This window comes from Vicugna pacos, chromosome X, assembly GCF_048564905.1.
Source record: "Vicugna pacos chromosome X, VicPac4, whole genome shotgun sequence".
NCBI classification, from domain to species: domain Eukaryota; kingdom Metazoa; phylum Chordata; class Mammalia; order Artiodactyla; family Camelidae; genus Vicugna; species Vicugna pacos.
Genome location: NC_133023.1, coordinates 9653808 through 9671176, shown reverse-complemented (window position 1 = coordinate 9671176; position 17369 = coordinate 9653808). Strand labels below are relative to the sequence as shown.

The window sequence follows — 17369 nt, the reverse complement described above, 5'->3', positions numbered from 1 at the left end:
TTGAACTTTACCCACGTGAGACCACAATTTGCTTTATCAGTAAGTCTGTTCACCACGGTAAAATGACAAAAAATCTCGAGACCAAATCACTAAACACTGTTCAGTGGCAGAGAAGACACTGAATAAACATGACCAAATAAAGACATCTTCATTTCCCCTCCCACAAAGTACAATCCACACATAGTGCTTCCTCCAAGGGTTGTCACTGCTCTGCTGGAAAGTCAGCTTCTCTGCTGGACGGGGTCACACGTGTGGCACACAAATGGCAAGTGATCACCAGAGAGAACAATTGTGATGTAGAATGAAAACGTGAATAAGTACATCATTTTAAAGAGAATGAAGTAATAAAATCAAACAACTGCCGTGCAAATGCATTAGATTTTAATCTTTAATATCTAACATTATTGCTTTAGGACATGTTTTCCCTGAACCAGGAACAGAATGCTAATTACATAAAAATATACACATAGAAAAAGTAGCTCTCCATTTCCCAGGGAAAAAACAGTAATTTCTAGAATACTCAAGTGTTTTAATTATAATTAGTCTTGGTCATATCATGTATTAGCTCTGTAACTTACGCATTTAAATTAAAAGTTATTAGACAACCGTCAGAATTTACAAATGTAAGGTGCCGTTACTGAGTACATAGATTCTCCTGTGAGTGGATGTCCCCCTTCTCCTACCCACTAACGAGGCAGCAATGGGGTTAACTTAGTGAGCATGTGACCCACTGCTGCTAACGCTAACTCTCTCCTCCACCCCGTGCTTAGGTATGTGTGTGGGCTGGTTAGGTCGCACGGGCCACCTCTCTGACCATCAACAGCAAGATGAGCTAGCCTTGGGCTTTCGGTGCAGACTGACCGTGTCTGTCTGGATCAAGTGATCTGACCTCTCCTCGGTAGCAAGCACTCTCCGAACTGCTTCCTCAAAGGCCGCTGCGACATTCGTGGCATCTTTTGCACTTGTTTCAAAGTAAGGATAGTCGCCGTTGTCCCTGCACCAGGCTTGGGCTTCTTCTGCAGACACCTGCCGGTCACTTATATCAATCTTGTTGCCCAAAATCACAAAGGGAAAGCTTTCGGGCTCTTTCACATCCGCATAATATATGAATTCTTTCTTCCAGTTACTCAAGTTCTGGAAGCTCTGAGAATCATCGACACTGAAAGTAAGCAGGCAACAGTCAGAGCCTCTGTAAAACGGCGTCCTCAGGCTTCTGAATCGCTCTTGACCGGCCGTGTCCCAGATCTGCATGGTAACAAAATGTCCGTCCACCTCCAAATCTTTATTTAAAAACTCCACACCTATTGTGTGGAAGAGCTGGGTATCAAACTTATTAGTCACATATCTGTTCATTAGAGAACTCTTCCCAACTCCACCATCTCCAAGGAGAATTACTTTAAAAAGCGATGATTTTCCTGCCATTCTTAATCTCAAGATCTTTGATCTCAGAAGCCTGGAAAATAAAAAGGTACTGTTATATTCTGTCAGATCTGTACCCTGCTCTGCCTGCCTCTATGCATATGAGTGTCTAAGGAAAGTAGAACACTGAGTGCCAATTCCTTTCTGCACAGGAACACTGATAGCAAAGAGCTGTCATCTACCGAGCGCGCCACCTCCTCCCGGGCACCGTCCACCGAGGGAGCCACCTTGTGCCGGGCACCGTCCGCCGAGCGCACCACCTCCTGTCAGGCACTGCCCGACCGGTCCTCTGACACAGCTGTGGAGGGCTCACGGCTCACTGAGGCTGGCACTCAAGGCCCAGGCCGACCCCCAAGGTCATCGTCTCAAGTATTTCTCTCTGCTCACAAGAAACCAGCCCTGTCACCATTAGAGAGACAGCAGGAGACCGAAGTGGGCGCATTTCAGTGCCAACTGCAGACAGCACTCTGATGGCACAGTGACAGTGTCCACTGAAGGCATTCCTCTTGTGCCCGGGGCTTTCTGGGCAACCCCTGCTTACTCTCCACGGGGGCTGGTAACCAGGAAACCAGAGACCGGGCTGACGGATCTGGCGGTGAACAAACCTAAGCCAATGGCTGGCTAAAGGACTACTCTCTGCACTGTGAACACAATTCGGAGTTTGCTAACATTAACGTCTGGCTACTAATAGAAGTCAGATATTTCTTTCACATTTTAATTCTTGTGTTTACTCTTAAAATTATGAAAACAGATTGAATGTACATTGCTACGGTGAGCTTTCTAATTTTTTCTCTGCAGATAATGATGACGTTTGAACTGAATAACTCAGATAAGACTTAGGACCTATATAATATGCTTTTCTTAATCAGATTTCTTTATAGGAACTGCTAAAGTCATGTTTTAACTTTGGTGGAGATTATTTCTTGGCTTTGGGTGATCCTTCCAAACTGGAGTATAAAAAAAGACTTCTTCATTTAAAAGGAAAACCGCATCTGAAAGCTGTCCATGACCTTTCCCAGCCTAAAAAAAGCCCTAGAATCAAATACTATACTTTATTCATTATTTTTTCCAAAAAGTTTTTCACCTGGCCCTGCGTACCCTACTTAAGTATCCCATTCAGACAGCTGTAAAACTTTAAGATGAAATGTAAAATATTTCATTCATTCTTCGAAAGGTGCCCAAATTTAGAGTTGTTTAGAATAAACACATTCCAGAGAATAAAATGAAGCGAACACAAAGAAAGAAAAAGAAGGGCCCCTCCAGGGAGAGGTGCCGATGTGACACAGCAGGGCTACGGCGGTGGAGAATGTCATGCAGCGTCTTTCCGGGCCGCCAAGGCAGAGGGGAAACGTTCTCCTGAGCGAAGAGAAGCCCGCTGTGGGAAAGGAGAACTGGCTCCTGGTGCCAAAGGCCAAGGGCGAGGGCCCGAGGGCAAGCTACCTGCCATCCCGCAGCCCCCGGGACTCTGGTGACAGCAGTACCTACCTCAGAGCTGCTGGGAAGAGTCACTCAGACACGGACACCGGGGTAGTGGCCCGCCACTGTGCCAGGCTCATTCTAGGAGTGCGGGAGTCTGTGGAAGGGACACATGAAGAAGTCTTTACTGGGAGTTGTATGGAGAGGCTTCTTTAAGGCATGTCTTCAGTCAGGTATATCAGCAAGAGTCATGGGCAGAGCAAATGAGAGGGCAGTGGACGCAGACAACTGAAGCCAAAGGATCCTGGTCCTGAAGATCGACTTCAGAGCGAAGGTTTCCGTGCCGACAAGGCGGAGCTGTGCTCAAGCACCAGGAACCTGCAGTCTAAACCAACAGTTCCAACCCCTGCCCCTCCCCTTTTTAAAAGCAAAGGGCATTTTTGTGGGACTTTGGTATAGCAGCCTGCAACTTATACATTCAATCAATGGGAAAAAATGAGACTTCAAATTCTTGACAATTGGGAGTTAAGGATAAAATCACCACCACCACCACCACGCTAACACTGAGCCCTGTAAGCTCTGCCTCTGCTTCACCACCCTCACTCCTCACCAGTCTCTCATCACCCCATCCACAGGTGAGGACTGACTCAGAGAGGTGACATTCCTCACTGGAGGTCACACAGCTAGCAAAGGCTGGGAGTGCGGTGGATCGGAACACACTGACTGTTAACCCGCAGGCGCGGCAGTCTCAGCTGCCTCTGTGTTTATTTTGGATAAATAAAATGTTTCCTGTTGCTGTTGCAGGTACAGTGCAAAGAAAGGGTCTCAGTGGGAGGTCTTCCAGCGGCTTCCTTTATTTCAAGATCTGCACAAAAACAAGTGAACCTGACAGAACTAGCAGGATTCAGTCTATTGACATGTCTCCCTAAGTTTATTAGTCTCCAGAATTTGAACAAGTCTTAAATGAAGTAAGAATCGCGTGGGCAGGACTCTACGGCACCCCTCCCCACCAGAAGCCTAGCAGTCCCTGCAGCGGATGGGAAAGCAGCTTTGCAAGGAGTACTCAGTGAGTGCCTCCCCGTGCCAGGCACCCAGGAAGCAGGCGCATCCAGTGCACAAACCCACTTGTGTTACAACTGTAGCAAGTCTTACAAATGAGAGGTACCTGGAATGGAGTACAACTATTCACACTCAATCAAAGGCCAACAAATAGCTTAAATGGTGCAGGGGATCAGCCCCTGTGGCTCCCGAGGCCAGATCAGGCCCAGGTATGAGCATCCCAAGGCGCTGCATGATTCCAGCCATCAAGGGAATGAACTTCTCACCCAACACGATCCTGTAACACAGCCAGCTACTTCCCCTGCCTCTCAGTTAAAGAAAAAGCGGTAACTTCCTAGGCCAGAGGAAAACTGGCTGTGTCCACCTGGGTCCGTGAGAGACTATACACCGGTTTCCAGTGTGGGCTGCTCCATGGCAGGGTCTCAGTGACCCTTTTTGTTGCATGCTGTCCTTAGGACCAGCCTCCCCAAGGTCTGAGTCCACAGGAGGAGGGTTTGACCCAGGGCAAGTGGGTTGGACCCTAGGCAAAGCTCAGCAGGAGGAGAGAACTGGGAGAAGGGGGAGGGAGCCGGAACCAGGAAGCGGGACCAGCCGGGGCGAAGGCCCCGCCAAGGCAGCCGCATGTCCTGGGCTCTCCCAGGGAAGCCTGAGCACCTGGCGCCTGGGGAGGACAGTGCTGTGCAGACGGGACTGGAGGGTGGGGCCTGGAGCCAGCGGGGCCTTAGAAACCACGGAAGGACTGCTGCCCACAAGCTCAGAGTAACTGGAGCCCTTCGACAGCTTCAGCAGCATGCAAACTGATCAGACGTGCAGTCCAGAAAGGTAACTAGCTGAGACGGAAAAGCAGGCTGTGACGAGGGCAGGAGGAAGGTCTTGGGTGGACCTTTCACAGATCCCTTATTCCCTCTCAACTACCAACGGGTGTCAGCGAGCTTTGGAATTGAAAACGGCAGCAGCTGGGCCTCCTACCTGATTCTGCAGTGAGGCAGTCACCACGTGGCTCCACGCCTCACCGGCTCCCTCGGAAGCCCTCCTCTTGCCATCTGGCGTCCTGCTCACCTGCAGACGCAGCCAGCCCTCCTCTCCCACCGAAGCCCCTCCCGCTGCGCTCCTAGCACACCCTGACGTTCCGCTGTGTGTGGAGGCCACAGTGAAGTCGGCACGCCTACTGTGGCTAATAAAAACGAAACATGCTCCCTGAAAAGATTCAGTTAATGGAAATGTATTATACCAGACTTTTTTCCAAGTTGTTAGTTTTCTAGACCCTACCAAAAAATACATACTATTCTAAAACCTTTTCTCAAAAAAAAAAAAAATTAATTAATTAACAAAAGAACATTTGCAAAAACGTTCCCAGTGGGAAAACTGGAAATGACCTAAATGCCTAATTGGGGATGCTCTGCAGCCCCTGAAGAGTCATGGAGACATGGGACTGTAGAAACACTCTGTTAAGTGAAAAGCCCAAAAATGTGCACGCCTTGGTGACACCATGTGAAAGCTCACAGGTTAACATTAAAGTCTGCAAGAAAACCTCAAATAATCAATACCGAGGTCAATCTTCAAAGTTCTGCTTTGGTTGCAAAGTCATACTTGCCTTTTTAATATCAGAAGTATTTTTTAAAGCTTCATTTTCACTTAACGCGTAGCTTGACCAATGTTGTAACTGAAATAGAAATCACTATCTGTTAAATTTTCTTCAAATACTGCTATCTGCCAGACTTTAAGGACAAGAGCTTCCTCACTTTTTCTGTAATTCAGATTATATCAAAAAGAACTCAATATAAAACCAAACACACAAGCAACAAAAGAAAAAGTAGGTAAACTGAACTTCACCAAAATTTACAACTTTTGTGCTTCAAAGGACACTATCAAGAAAGTGAAAAGATAACCCAGAGAATAGGAGAAAATATTTGCAAATCATGTATCTGATAAAGGACCTGTATCCAGAATAAAGAACATCAACTAAAAAAAATTAAAAATGGGCAAAAATGATCAGCATTATCCAGTAGAGAAATGCACATCAAAACTATAATGAGATACCTACCACCCCACATCCACTAGGATGGCTAGACTCTGAAAGACAGACAGTAACAGCTGCTGATGAGGAAGCAGGAAAGCAAGAACCCTCATACACTGCCAGCAGGAAGGCAAAATGGTGCAGTGCTCATGGGAAACAGTCTGCGGTCCCTCAGCAAGTTCCACGGAGAGTTCCCACGTGACCCAGCAATTCCTCTCCTAGCTATATATTTAAGACAAATGAAAACACATCCACACAAAAACCTGTATGTGAATATTCAAAGTAGCATTATTCGTAATAGCTAAAATATAGAAACAACCCAATGTCCATCAAGTGATGAACAGATAATAAAATGTGGCCTATCCATATAATGGAAGATTCATCAGCCCTAGAAAGGAATGAAGTAGTAATGCATGCAACAATGTGGGTGGACCTCAAAATTATAACTGAAAGAAGCCACACACAAAAGGCCATATATTATGATTCCATTTATATGAAATGTTCATAGCAGGTAAATCTATAGATACAGAAAGTAGATTTGTGGTTCTAGGGAATGCTAATGGTATGGGGTTTCTTTCTTTCTTACTTTCTCTTCTTTGAGTGGTAGGGTGGGTGTGATAAAAATAATCTGGAATTAGACAGTGGTGATGGTTGCACAATTTAGAGGATATACTAAAAAGAACTGAATCATTTACATTTAAAAGGTAACTTTTATGGTATGCAAATTATGTCTAAAGACTACAGATACATATTTATAGATACACTCACACATATGGCCTGAGAACTAGCAGTAAGATCCTAAAATTAGATTTACACGCACCACAAATGATCTCCTTGTCCATTCAGCAGTAGCCTTTTCTCTGGCCTTCTCCAACCTCTGCTGACTTCCCTTACTGGTTTACAATAAACCAAGGCAGAGTCGGATCCAAGCATGGAGAATATAAATCTCAAATAGAAATGTATGCATGGATTACAGGTAGACAATTTTATTGGTCATGGATCTAATTACCTCCATTCTTACAGATAACGAAACCCATTTATTTATTCCTTACTCTTATTATGTAGGATTTTGAGCATGACATTCAAAGAGCTATCCAGCCTCACACACCAGCCTGCCCCAATTATATGCCTACAAGTCACCATCCCCAAACCTATTACACAGGCATTTACTGTCCAGCCTGTGCTCAGGCCTTTACCTTGGACTGGGAGGCCCCTCCCTACACCTCCACAGCTATGAAAATGCAAGTCATCCAAAGTTCAGCTCATGCCAGAAGCCTTCTATGCCCCCTGCAACCTACTCTTTCTCTTCATTCTCATAATCACTCTGCCTCTATTACAGCTCTCATTCACTGATGCTCTAACCAACTGACAGTTGTGTTTGTGTGTTTCCTAATTAATGTCAGCTTCCTGGGAGGGACACACAACACCTAATGCCATCCATTCATTTGTCCCTTTTTGGTTCTGCAACACCTCACACAAAGCTTTCCATATGGTGAGGTACCAAATAAATGCTAAATTGAGAACAAAGAGTAAACGACTTCCTCCTTCATTCTTGTTATTCTATTCTTATTTTTCTATCTCTACTTTCTGTTCTTACAATTCTTTCTCTATTCAATCAGTTCTTCCTCTATTCTATTTTTGAGGTCCATTAAAATGTGTGGGAAGGGACAAAAAAATTGATTCTTACTTGAAAATCCAATAAGAAAACTACTTTAAAATTAGTATTATTGAAAGCAACAGGAAATGCAGAAAAGTGATGTTCCGCTAACAAGCTGCCTAAGGGAGAGTACACCAGGTTTGTAAACTGCTTTTGTTAAAATTTCAGATTTTCAAACACATACACTGTAACCCCTTGACTAGTTCTCACTTCCAAAATCGTAAATTGAATTTATCACTCCTGGTTTAAATTTAGGAACAGTTTTGTGTGGTTTTTAATTTTTTTCAAAATCACACATTCCTTTTGCACTCACCCTGAATGTCCTACTTAGAGGTATGCCACTTGCTTCATTTCATTTCATAGCTTGGGAAACTGAGGTTCAAAGAAACTAACCAAGGAAACAAAAGCATGGATCACCTCTAAATTATTTCTAGTTTCATGCGAGCCGTATTTATTGTCTTACAGCTTATAAGACACAGGTGTATCTCCCTTAACAGCTTAATTAGTTCCATTCTTTGTTTCTAGTCTTTCTGGTGTCTTGCTGATATATGTGAGCAAGAAGCAAGTCAAGGAAGTCATTAAGTCTAATGGGAGCTATCTCTACGGCAAGAAGTCGACCAAAGAAAAAGGAAGAAGAATAAGCAAATGCCATAGGAATAAACCAACCTGGAGGCACAACTTGCCACATTAAATAAATTATCTAGTTGGCCACTGAGCATTACCTCAGAGAGACAGCTAGACAAGGAAAAAACTGTGTAAATCAGACGAGGCTGTAACGATGTGAGAGCAGGTCACCCTACTTAAGGAATTCCTTTCCGTAAGTACTCTTATGAAGATGAGTCATTTAATGATGCTTTAAAGAAATGAATACAATCTTGCTTAACAAGGCACCTTTGCAGTCAGGTATACCACCTAATCATTAACAGTGGTGGAGAGAGTGGGAAGGGAGAAGTGAGGAGAAAAAAACAGATTTGGTTAAGGAACTCAATTTTCTAAAACCTTCTTGAAAGCATAGAGCAGCGTGATCCAAAAGAACTTTCTATGACGATGGAAATGTTCTTATCTGTGCTGTCTAGTGTAGTAGTCACTAACCACATGCAGCTACTGAGCACTTGAAATGTGGCTGATCCAGCTGAAGAACTGAATTTTAATTTCATTTCAATTCATTTAAACATAAATTGCTACATGAGGACTGCACCAGACAGTACAGGTACAAGTTTGCTTAACTGGGAGCCCACGAAGGAGCCGCAGGGGGAAAATGCACCTCTTAGAATCACACATGAAATAAGGATGAGTGTATGGATGGAAGCGTGTGCTTGAGCTTTTCTATGGAAAGAGTAAAAAACAGTTGTATCAGATTCTTAAAGGAATCTGAAACTCACAAAATGATCAATCCACGTCTGCATCATTGGTATATTTCGTGTGGTCAATTCATGTGGCTCATAACACCCTAAAGACTTTCATCTTTACGTGGAGTCACTATTTCCCCATTCTCTCCCTTACCCATAGAACTTTATTAATATTAGACTTTGACCATGAACTGTGACAGTTCAATGAACAGACTTACTCATAGGAAACTGCTAATCCTATAAGTGAAGATAACATTTGGTTCTTTCTTTTTTAAATGAAGTCCTTAAAAGAAACAAGCATAAGTCTACCTGTAATTAGACACTTACCTGAAAAAGGCACTTGAAATGCCTGACAGACAAGAGTGGCGAGAGCTTAAGGCTACACTTTGGGGGGACAGAATTAAAATGCAAAGAAATGGATAAAGGTCACAATATTCCTAGGAATTTACAGCTGGGTACTTCAGGAAGAAGAATGCAGTATGAAAGAAATGAATTTGAATATACATGTTAAGAAAACACATTAAAGCAGCAAAACACAAAGTAAATATGATCTGTAATGATCTGCTATAACGTAAGGGAACCTGGGTTGTGACTCCTCTCTTTAAGTCAGGTAAGAACCCTGGTATCTTTAATTTGGCGTAGAAAAGGATAAGGGCTGGAGAGCTGCCACAGAAGCTCAGGGAAATAAATAAACCTAATTATACTCCCCCCCTCAAAAAAATAAAGGAAGAAGCTCAGGGAAGAGTTAGTATAGAAACACTGCCCACATGACATGAAGCCAGGGCAAGGCAGAACTTTGGCTGTTAGAGAATGAAGTAAGAGGAGTGGAATTTCCTAAGAAGATCTATTTCAAGAGAACATATTTCTGGCATACAGGACTCAACTAGTAGAGGCTCCCATTCTGCAGGGAAGTTGTCACCAGGTCAAAATGAGAAGAAATGTTAGAGTGCTGCAGACCACTTTCCAGACAGATCACTTCATCCCACTTCTCCAACAATGATGCTCCCGTTTGTCCCTACCAAGGTACTGAAGCTGACTTTGCTTACAAAAAGGTTTTCAAAACAAACAAAAAACAAAACAGCTTTCCAAGCCCAAACTTACTCTGCCATCACCACTCATTTCACCTCTGTGCCTCATCAACCCTCCACCCTGCTCACTAAACGCACATTCCCAACCCCTCCATCCACTTGAATGTCAGCAGAAGTCACAGAGGCCTTCTAATGGCCAATCCAAGGGGTTCTCCTTAGTCCTCATCCAAATGCCCTAAGGCACAAGCAGCCCTAAAGTGAATAAAGAGGGGAGCGCCTCTCTTAGGACTTCACTGTGTATACTTCTAGAAACACACCCTCATGGTTGACCAGTGTCCTCACCAGAGGCCCACCTAGTAGACAGTGAATTCTCTGAGACGTAGCTATTTGTCTGGATGTACATGACATAAAATCTCAGAAGGGTGCCCAAGGCATTTTCTGTTAAACAAATAAGGTAATGGAGGCCCAACTGAGGAAGGGTCCTGTAAGCATCACACTGGAGGCATCAGTGGGACCTTCAAGTCTTAGACAGGACTCGGCCACCATTACTGCCTCTATTAGGTCTAAACAGCCTGACAGTGACTTTGAAAATGCTTCCTACTTCACTGTCCATAAAACTACTCTGACATTAGGTTCTGCTTTCTCTCCCCCTCACCACCTTAGCTTTCTGCAACCCAGATGCTCCCTTTCCTAACAGACTCTTAAAGGAGGTATATCGCAAGGTTGAAGCCCTTACCTCTTCCCAAACCGTATCTCCCTGGGATATAAAACCAGTGATCTCTAAAGTCAACCACCACCCCGTCCCGCCCCTTAGGCACCAGACAAGAATTCCAACCCCTTTTATAATATGTTCATCTGGTACCCTGATGGCAGTTCAAATTCAACGTATCTAAAACCAAGCTGATTATTCCCCCCATTTTCAAAATCTCTTTCTTCTGTCTTACCACTTCATTCACACACACAAGAAACGTGTCCACTTCCCTCCCTGTCTACTGTCATTGTCTTGGTTGCTACAATAACAAACGCTATGACCATAATGATACTAGCTGCCACTGTTCACTGAATATCTACTAAGTACCTGGCATACAGCACCTTCAGGTCACCTGCAAGTGGGGTACTATCACCCATGTTTTATAGATCAATAAAGCAAGTTCACACAGATTACGTAACTCCTCTCAGTCTAATTAAATAGGGCAGTTCAAACACGGGTGACCTTCACTCCCACCAAATGACAGAAAAGCTCTAAAAAATGTACAGCCCAAAAAGGAAAACAAGACAGAACAAGTGTAGATGAGAGAAAGATGGAAAGCAAATGGTCCAACAGTGATCAACCCAAGAGAAAGGAAACTTAACTTGGGGAGAAGCAGCTGACGAGGAGACACCGACCCCAGGGGGCACCAGGCACTTCCTGACACTGACGGAGACGTGCTGGCCTGGCGGAAAGCACAAGGGGAGCCCCCATGACACCCTCTCTGCACCCAGGGGCCCCTTTCTCCACCAGCAGACCTACTTCCTAAGAAACTATGCAGCAGAAGTTGGGGGTGAAACACTATGGACAACTAAGGAAGGGAGATCAAAGGACAGCGTGCGTAGGAAACCCGGCCGGGCGGGCCATCCCCCACACTGCTGTGCCAGGGAGTCCACTTTCAACATCAGATCACGCCACATTCCTTTCGATGACATCATATCTTTGCGAGGCGGGGTTCTCCAGGGCTGGTGCAATAAAAATCAGGTACTGCACAAATATTAATGTGGAACAGGATATACGGGTAGCAGTTATTTCCTTCCAAATATTTCTGAAATTTTATTTAAGAGTACTGGAACTCATTCTAGAAAATGCTCTGTACTCACTCACATGTGGTCCTCAAGCAGTTCTTCTGTCGTGACTTCCAACTAGACCACATATGTATTCTCAGGTGTGTTCACCTGATCACTGCTCTGATTAAACACACGAGTGTGAAACTGCGGAGACGGGAGCGTCGCCCAGCCACACACCGCACCCCAGGGAGTGCTAACATTTGTGAACCTGTTACATCATTTAAACACTCTAACTCTGTTAGAGGTCTACAGAGCAAGTTCCAGTAACAGAAATCTGTAAGGCTTTTTTCAGGCTTCTCTAACTGATAACACAACCACTCTCATGAGAACTTACCTGGAAACTACCTTAGCTTCTGTACCCAAAAACCTAATCCCACTCACAAGAACCTGGAATGACAACGGTTCGGTTCACACTGAACTAGCAGCTCAGCTCACTGGCGACACTGCTCGGCTATCCTTCACACCTGGGTGGGTACTGAACGTGGCCACAGAATTAGAGTAGCAAGTTGTTCCAGAATGTTTTTCCATCCCTGCCAAACAACAGCGTACATGTGTAAGGCATCGAGCCTCGGACCTGTGTTCAGACTCCCCGCAACGAAAACAAGCCAGGTTTGCGGGAGCCAGTGGGAAGCCTCCACTGCCTGCCTCACCCCTCTGTTTCTTCCAAAAGCCACCGCCGGCTCTCCCGGCCCCATGCTCACCTAGCTGTTACCTCACCCACATTCATTTCCATCCATTTATCTTCTCTAGGTTCACGATAAGCAACAGCCTTCTAAGCCCTGGACCCACCACAGTCAAAAATTAACAGAAAGTAATGGAAGAATCCAGAATGTGGAAATACCCACTGTTCAACTTCACAACATGTACAATATCAAGACTCACGTTGGGAAACGGAGCTTTCTCCTCCGAGTTCCCAAGGAGCCCAGGCCCTCCCCCGCCCCTCCCGCGCCCAGGCTTCCAGGCAAGCACGGGCCTGGGACTGCCTCTGCCTCGCCACCCCCCCCCAACACAGGGCAGCCAGGCTCCCCTCCACGCCCACACCTGGGTCCCCCAGGTCTCCTCCCTCGGGTATCCTGACCTTTCATCTGTGTCACAGCCTCTCAAACTCCCTGAGGCATTTCGTGAGTTCACCCCCTCAAAAAGAAATCCTTAATAAATGTTTTCTGTTAATGACCTACTTAGTCATAAGCCCTATTTTCTTGTCCTTGGTGTTGACTAATGAGATTAATTACCTAGCTAGCTTCCAAGTGTTTCCCAAACACACAGGCACACTCCTACCTGGTTTACCTCCTCCTGCTCTTAACCAGCACATCAACCGAGGCAGAACCACAGGCATCCCTTGTTTTTTTTTTTGCCCTTCACAGATATTGCAGGTTTTTTCCAAACTGAAAGTCTGTGGCAACCCTGCATGGAGCAAGTTTTATTAGTGCCATTTTTCCAGCAGCCTTTGCTCACTTCTTGTCTCTGTGTCACAGTTTGGTAATCCTTGCAGTATTTCAAACTTTTTCCTTATGATTATATTGGTTATAGTGATCTGTGATCAGTGATCTTTGATGTCACTAATGCAAAAAGATTACAACTCACTGAAGGCTCATATGATGGCTAACATTTTTTAGCAATAGTTTTTTTTTTTAAATGGAAGTAAAGGGGAATTGAACTCCTGCTGAGCATGCACTCTACCACTGAGCTATACCCTACCCCCAATACAGTATTTGTTAATTAAGGTATGTACGTTGCTTTTTTAGGCATAATGCTATTGTACACTTAATAGATTGGCATAGTATAAACATAACTTTTATATGCACTGGAAAACCAAAAAAATCGTGTGACTTGCATTATTGTGGTGGTCTGGAACCAAATTCGAAATATCTCCGAGGTACGCCTGGACTTGGAAGCCAATAATTTGATGTCTTTACTTGGTGTCATATACTCTCATAGAGATCATAAAGTTCAACCCTCTCATTTCACAAAGAAACAAAGACATGTGGTGACCTAACTTGGCCAGAGTAACAAGCCAACCACAGATCCAACAAGACTCCTCCGAGACCAGGGGATGTTCTTCCTGCACCACGTCCTCTGGGTCCTTCCCAGAACAAAGCCCTCCAGTCATAACAGTGCACACGTCCCTTTGTGAGACCCCATGCAACAGCAATCATTTTTAGCTGTATAATTTAGCACCCCGTCTACCCCACAGCAAACGGCTCCTGATAAGAGGCAGAGAAATCTACTCATTAGCAAAGAGCACACTGTCCATCAGCACGAATTAAAAAGCGAAGCTCCTCACAAAAGATGCCATGTTGACCGCATGAATAACACTTTCACAGCGATTCCTGCACAGAGCCAGCGCTCTTTGATGACTCCTCTAGCTCACTCCCAAAGTTCACCTAATAGTTACACCTGCCACAAGAATGAAGCAGTACATATACCGAAGGGCCTAGTCTTAGTTAGGCCTGGTGAAAACGGTTGGAAAATGCCAGAAAGAAAGAAAGAATTCAAAGGTCATTTTAAAAAAAATTTCATCACTTATTTCTTGATTTCAATGATAAAACTATTGTCTGCTGAGGCTAAATTTAAGGAAGAATTTTATGCTCAACAAGAACGGCTTCTCTATTTACTTCATGTAAATACTCACGTGTGGTCAACCAACAAAGCTATCAAAAACATCAACTTTTCCCCATTTCAACTACGTTCGCCCACAGGAAATGCCATGATACAGGTACCTGTGTGTGCGTGCGCAGCTGTTTTGTTTTTTTAATGACACCTGGTCCCTGACCTTGAGTTGCCTGGGCAATAAATTTTGTTCTAGGACAAAGTTAGAACCTGATCTTATGACTGTAATTAGACTGTAAGCTTTAGGGAGCTCGGAACACCCCACTGCTCTGCATGCCACCAGCACCTCTGTATTAGCAACCGATGGGCTACTCAGAAAATGCTCGCTGACAGTGGGAATAATGCAGAACCCAAACCCCCCCAAGTCTGCTCCGACAGCTCTGAATGACTTGCAAGTTCTTTTTTACGCTTTTGCCTTTGGAAAATAAATTTTTTAAAAAAGGATTCTGTTATCAGACATTATTTGCTCACTCTTAATGTTTCAAATGAATGAATATGTTTCTTACTCAAGGGAACTCTCTTCAAGTTCTCAAGTTCCACCCTCCACCCACTCTTTCTTAAAATGAGGAGGTACCCTGAATAGGAACCGACATCGACATCGCAACTGAAGAGCGACAGTAGCACGGAACACGAGCTCTGGAGTTACACAGAGAAGCGTCAAGGAGGGTTTCCACACCCCAGCACTAGCGACATTCTGGGCCAGACAACTCTTCGTCGTGGGGACTGTCCTGTGCATTAGAGAATGCTGAAAAGCATCCCATGTCTCTACCCAACAGATGGCAGCCCCACTCCCTCCCGGGTGTGAACCAAAAATGCCTGCAGATATTGTCAAATGACCCCCACCCCCTACATTGGAAACTACCGCTCTAAAGTCGCACAGGCCTGCTCTGAATCCCAGCTCTGCCTCCTCACGACCCGTGACCATGGGAAACAGACCTACTCCTCCTACAGCCCAGCAAATGCTTCATCTGTAGAATGGAGCTAATACCGCGGAAATGCTGTGAGATTTCAATGAGATGACGTATGTACAAAATTCACAGACACAGAACATCCAGCACCAGAGCGGCTGCCCAAGAAATGGTAAGAAATGAGGGGAGGCTAAAAATTAACAACTAGAACCAAAGGAACTTATCTTCAGGCCTCCAGAGCACTGTAGTCTCGATGGAAAAGTGGCTGAGAAAGAAAGAAATGAGAAGAGAGGGGCTGGGAAAGAGGGAACAGCACTGAAGGACTTCCTCAGTCTCCAAGAACCCGACTTAGAGTGAAGGCCAACGATGTTCCACTTAAGTTTTCCTTGGTCTATTATAACCTCACAAATGACACATCAAAAATATCCCCATCTCACAAAACTCTCCAAAACAGAGGTCACCAAGCCAGAAATGTTCTGTATGAACAGGATGAATTTACTACAATGTCCACACAAAAATACTGAAAGAACCAGCCACCCCAGATACTGAAAATTCGAGACATATAGTGATGATAAGTCCACGTAAGTGTCTAAAAGAAAAACTAAGAACAGTCTTCTTGAAAGCCCCCTGGCTGAACAGTACTGAGTTTCCTTCATCTCTTCAATTTCGTTCCACTGAACAGTGTCTGAGGTTGCAGGCAATTTAGGGATTTTCAATTACAATGATGTCAGAGACAGAAAGACAAACACGAAAAAAATTTTAAATTAATCTTTGAAGAAAGCAACCAAAACCTATTGACTTTATCAGGCCACCAAAATCCTATAAAAAGACTGCGGTCACGTGACAATTTGGAAACTAGCAGAAAAGTCATTCCTCCAAAGAACCCTGGTCACGGGATGTGTCATCGCTTGAAAAGAAAAAAACAAACCCCAAACAACCTCGACTAATACCTCCACAACTATCTGGTCAGCACTTAAGAATTTTCATCTTGCCTCTTTACATACTAAGTTGGAAGAAAGCAAGAAACACGATTCTGAAACCTTAGGCAGAGTCCGAATCCGGTAATAACGCCCCAAACCGCCTCCTGCGCCTAGGACTGGATTTACACTCCCAACGCGCCTCCTGAGTGGTCGTAACACCTTAGCAAACGTTCACCTAGGAAACATGTCAGAGGTCGCCAAAATCAAATCCTGAGCGCCTGCTTGCTCTCCGTGAGTCATCCGGGGGTAGGGTAAGGTGAGTGTGGGGTGTGTGTCCCCGAGCCTGGGTGGATTCCTCCGTGTGCCTCCCCAGGGACTGCGTGTGCCCCCGAGAGTTTGTGTGGATGTGTCCCTCTGCCTGGGTGTTTATGGATCTCTTTCCCCGTGTGTCTGTGTCCCCGCGTGTTGGGGCGTGTGTCCATCTCTCCAGGTGTGTCGGTGGGGGACCCCCGTCCTTCCACCTGCGTCAGGCAGCAGGAGACAGGGGGCAACAAGCCGCCGCCCCCCCACCCCCGTCCCCGAGTCGGGCGAGTGACCGCGCAGGCTGCGCGCGCCCCCATGCCCCAGCCGCCCGACGCGCAGGCCGCACTCGGGGCCCGCCGGCCCTGCTCAGACCCTGGCCCCGGCCCCGGCCCCCGCCCGGTCCGGAGGGGAGTCCGCACACCGCTCACCTCGCGGCCACACGGAGGACGCCCGGGAGCTCCAGGTCGGGCCGTCCGGGTGCAACAACGAAAGAAAGAGCGTCGAGAAAGTGGCGGGCAGGAGACGTCGGCGGCGCTGCCCGGGTCCGACTCCAGTTGCTCCCGTCCAGCACTGAGGGAACAACATGGCGACCGGCCGGGGCGGGGCCCGGGGAGGCGGGGCGGGGTCCGGCCGGCGGGGCGGGGCCCGGGAGGCGGGGCCTCGAGGTCACCTCCGCCCCGACCCGCCCTCACCGCTCCTGCCGGCCTGTTCTCACTTAATCACGGGTTTTCTTCGGGTGGATCTTCCTCGTGTCCTCCAGCTGCTCCGGTGAGAGCGAGCACGTAATAATAGTCATCTAAAAGATGACATAAAGTGGAAATAAACAGATCGCAGAAGCACAATCACAGGATGTCGTGATTGTGAT

General features: G+C 45.7%; 1 protein-coding gene across 1 annotated transcript; it reads right to left on the bottom strand.

Moving 5' to 3' along the window:
- Positions 1–359: 359 nt before the first annotated feature.
- Positions 360–17117, bottom strand: RAB9A (RAB9A, member RAS oncogene family). Its single transcript, XM_072955586.1, has 3 exons — positions 16933–17117; positions 2905–2992; positions 360–1453 (listed from the first exon to the last, which is right to left on the bottom strand). The coding sequence occupies exon 3, from the start codon at positions 1420–1422 to the stop codon at positions 817–819; it is 606 nt and encodes a 201-aa protein (XP_072811687.1). The 5' UTR covers positions 1423–1453; positions 2905–2992; positions 16933–17117; the 3' UTR covers positions 360–816.
- Positions 17118–17369: the final 252 nt, after the last annotated feature.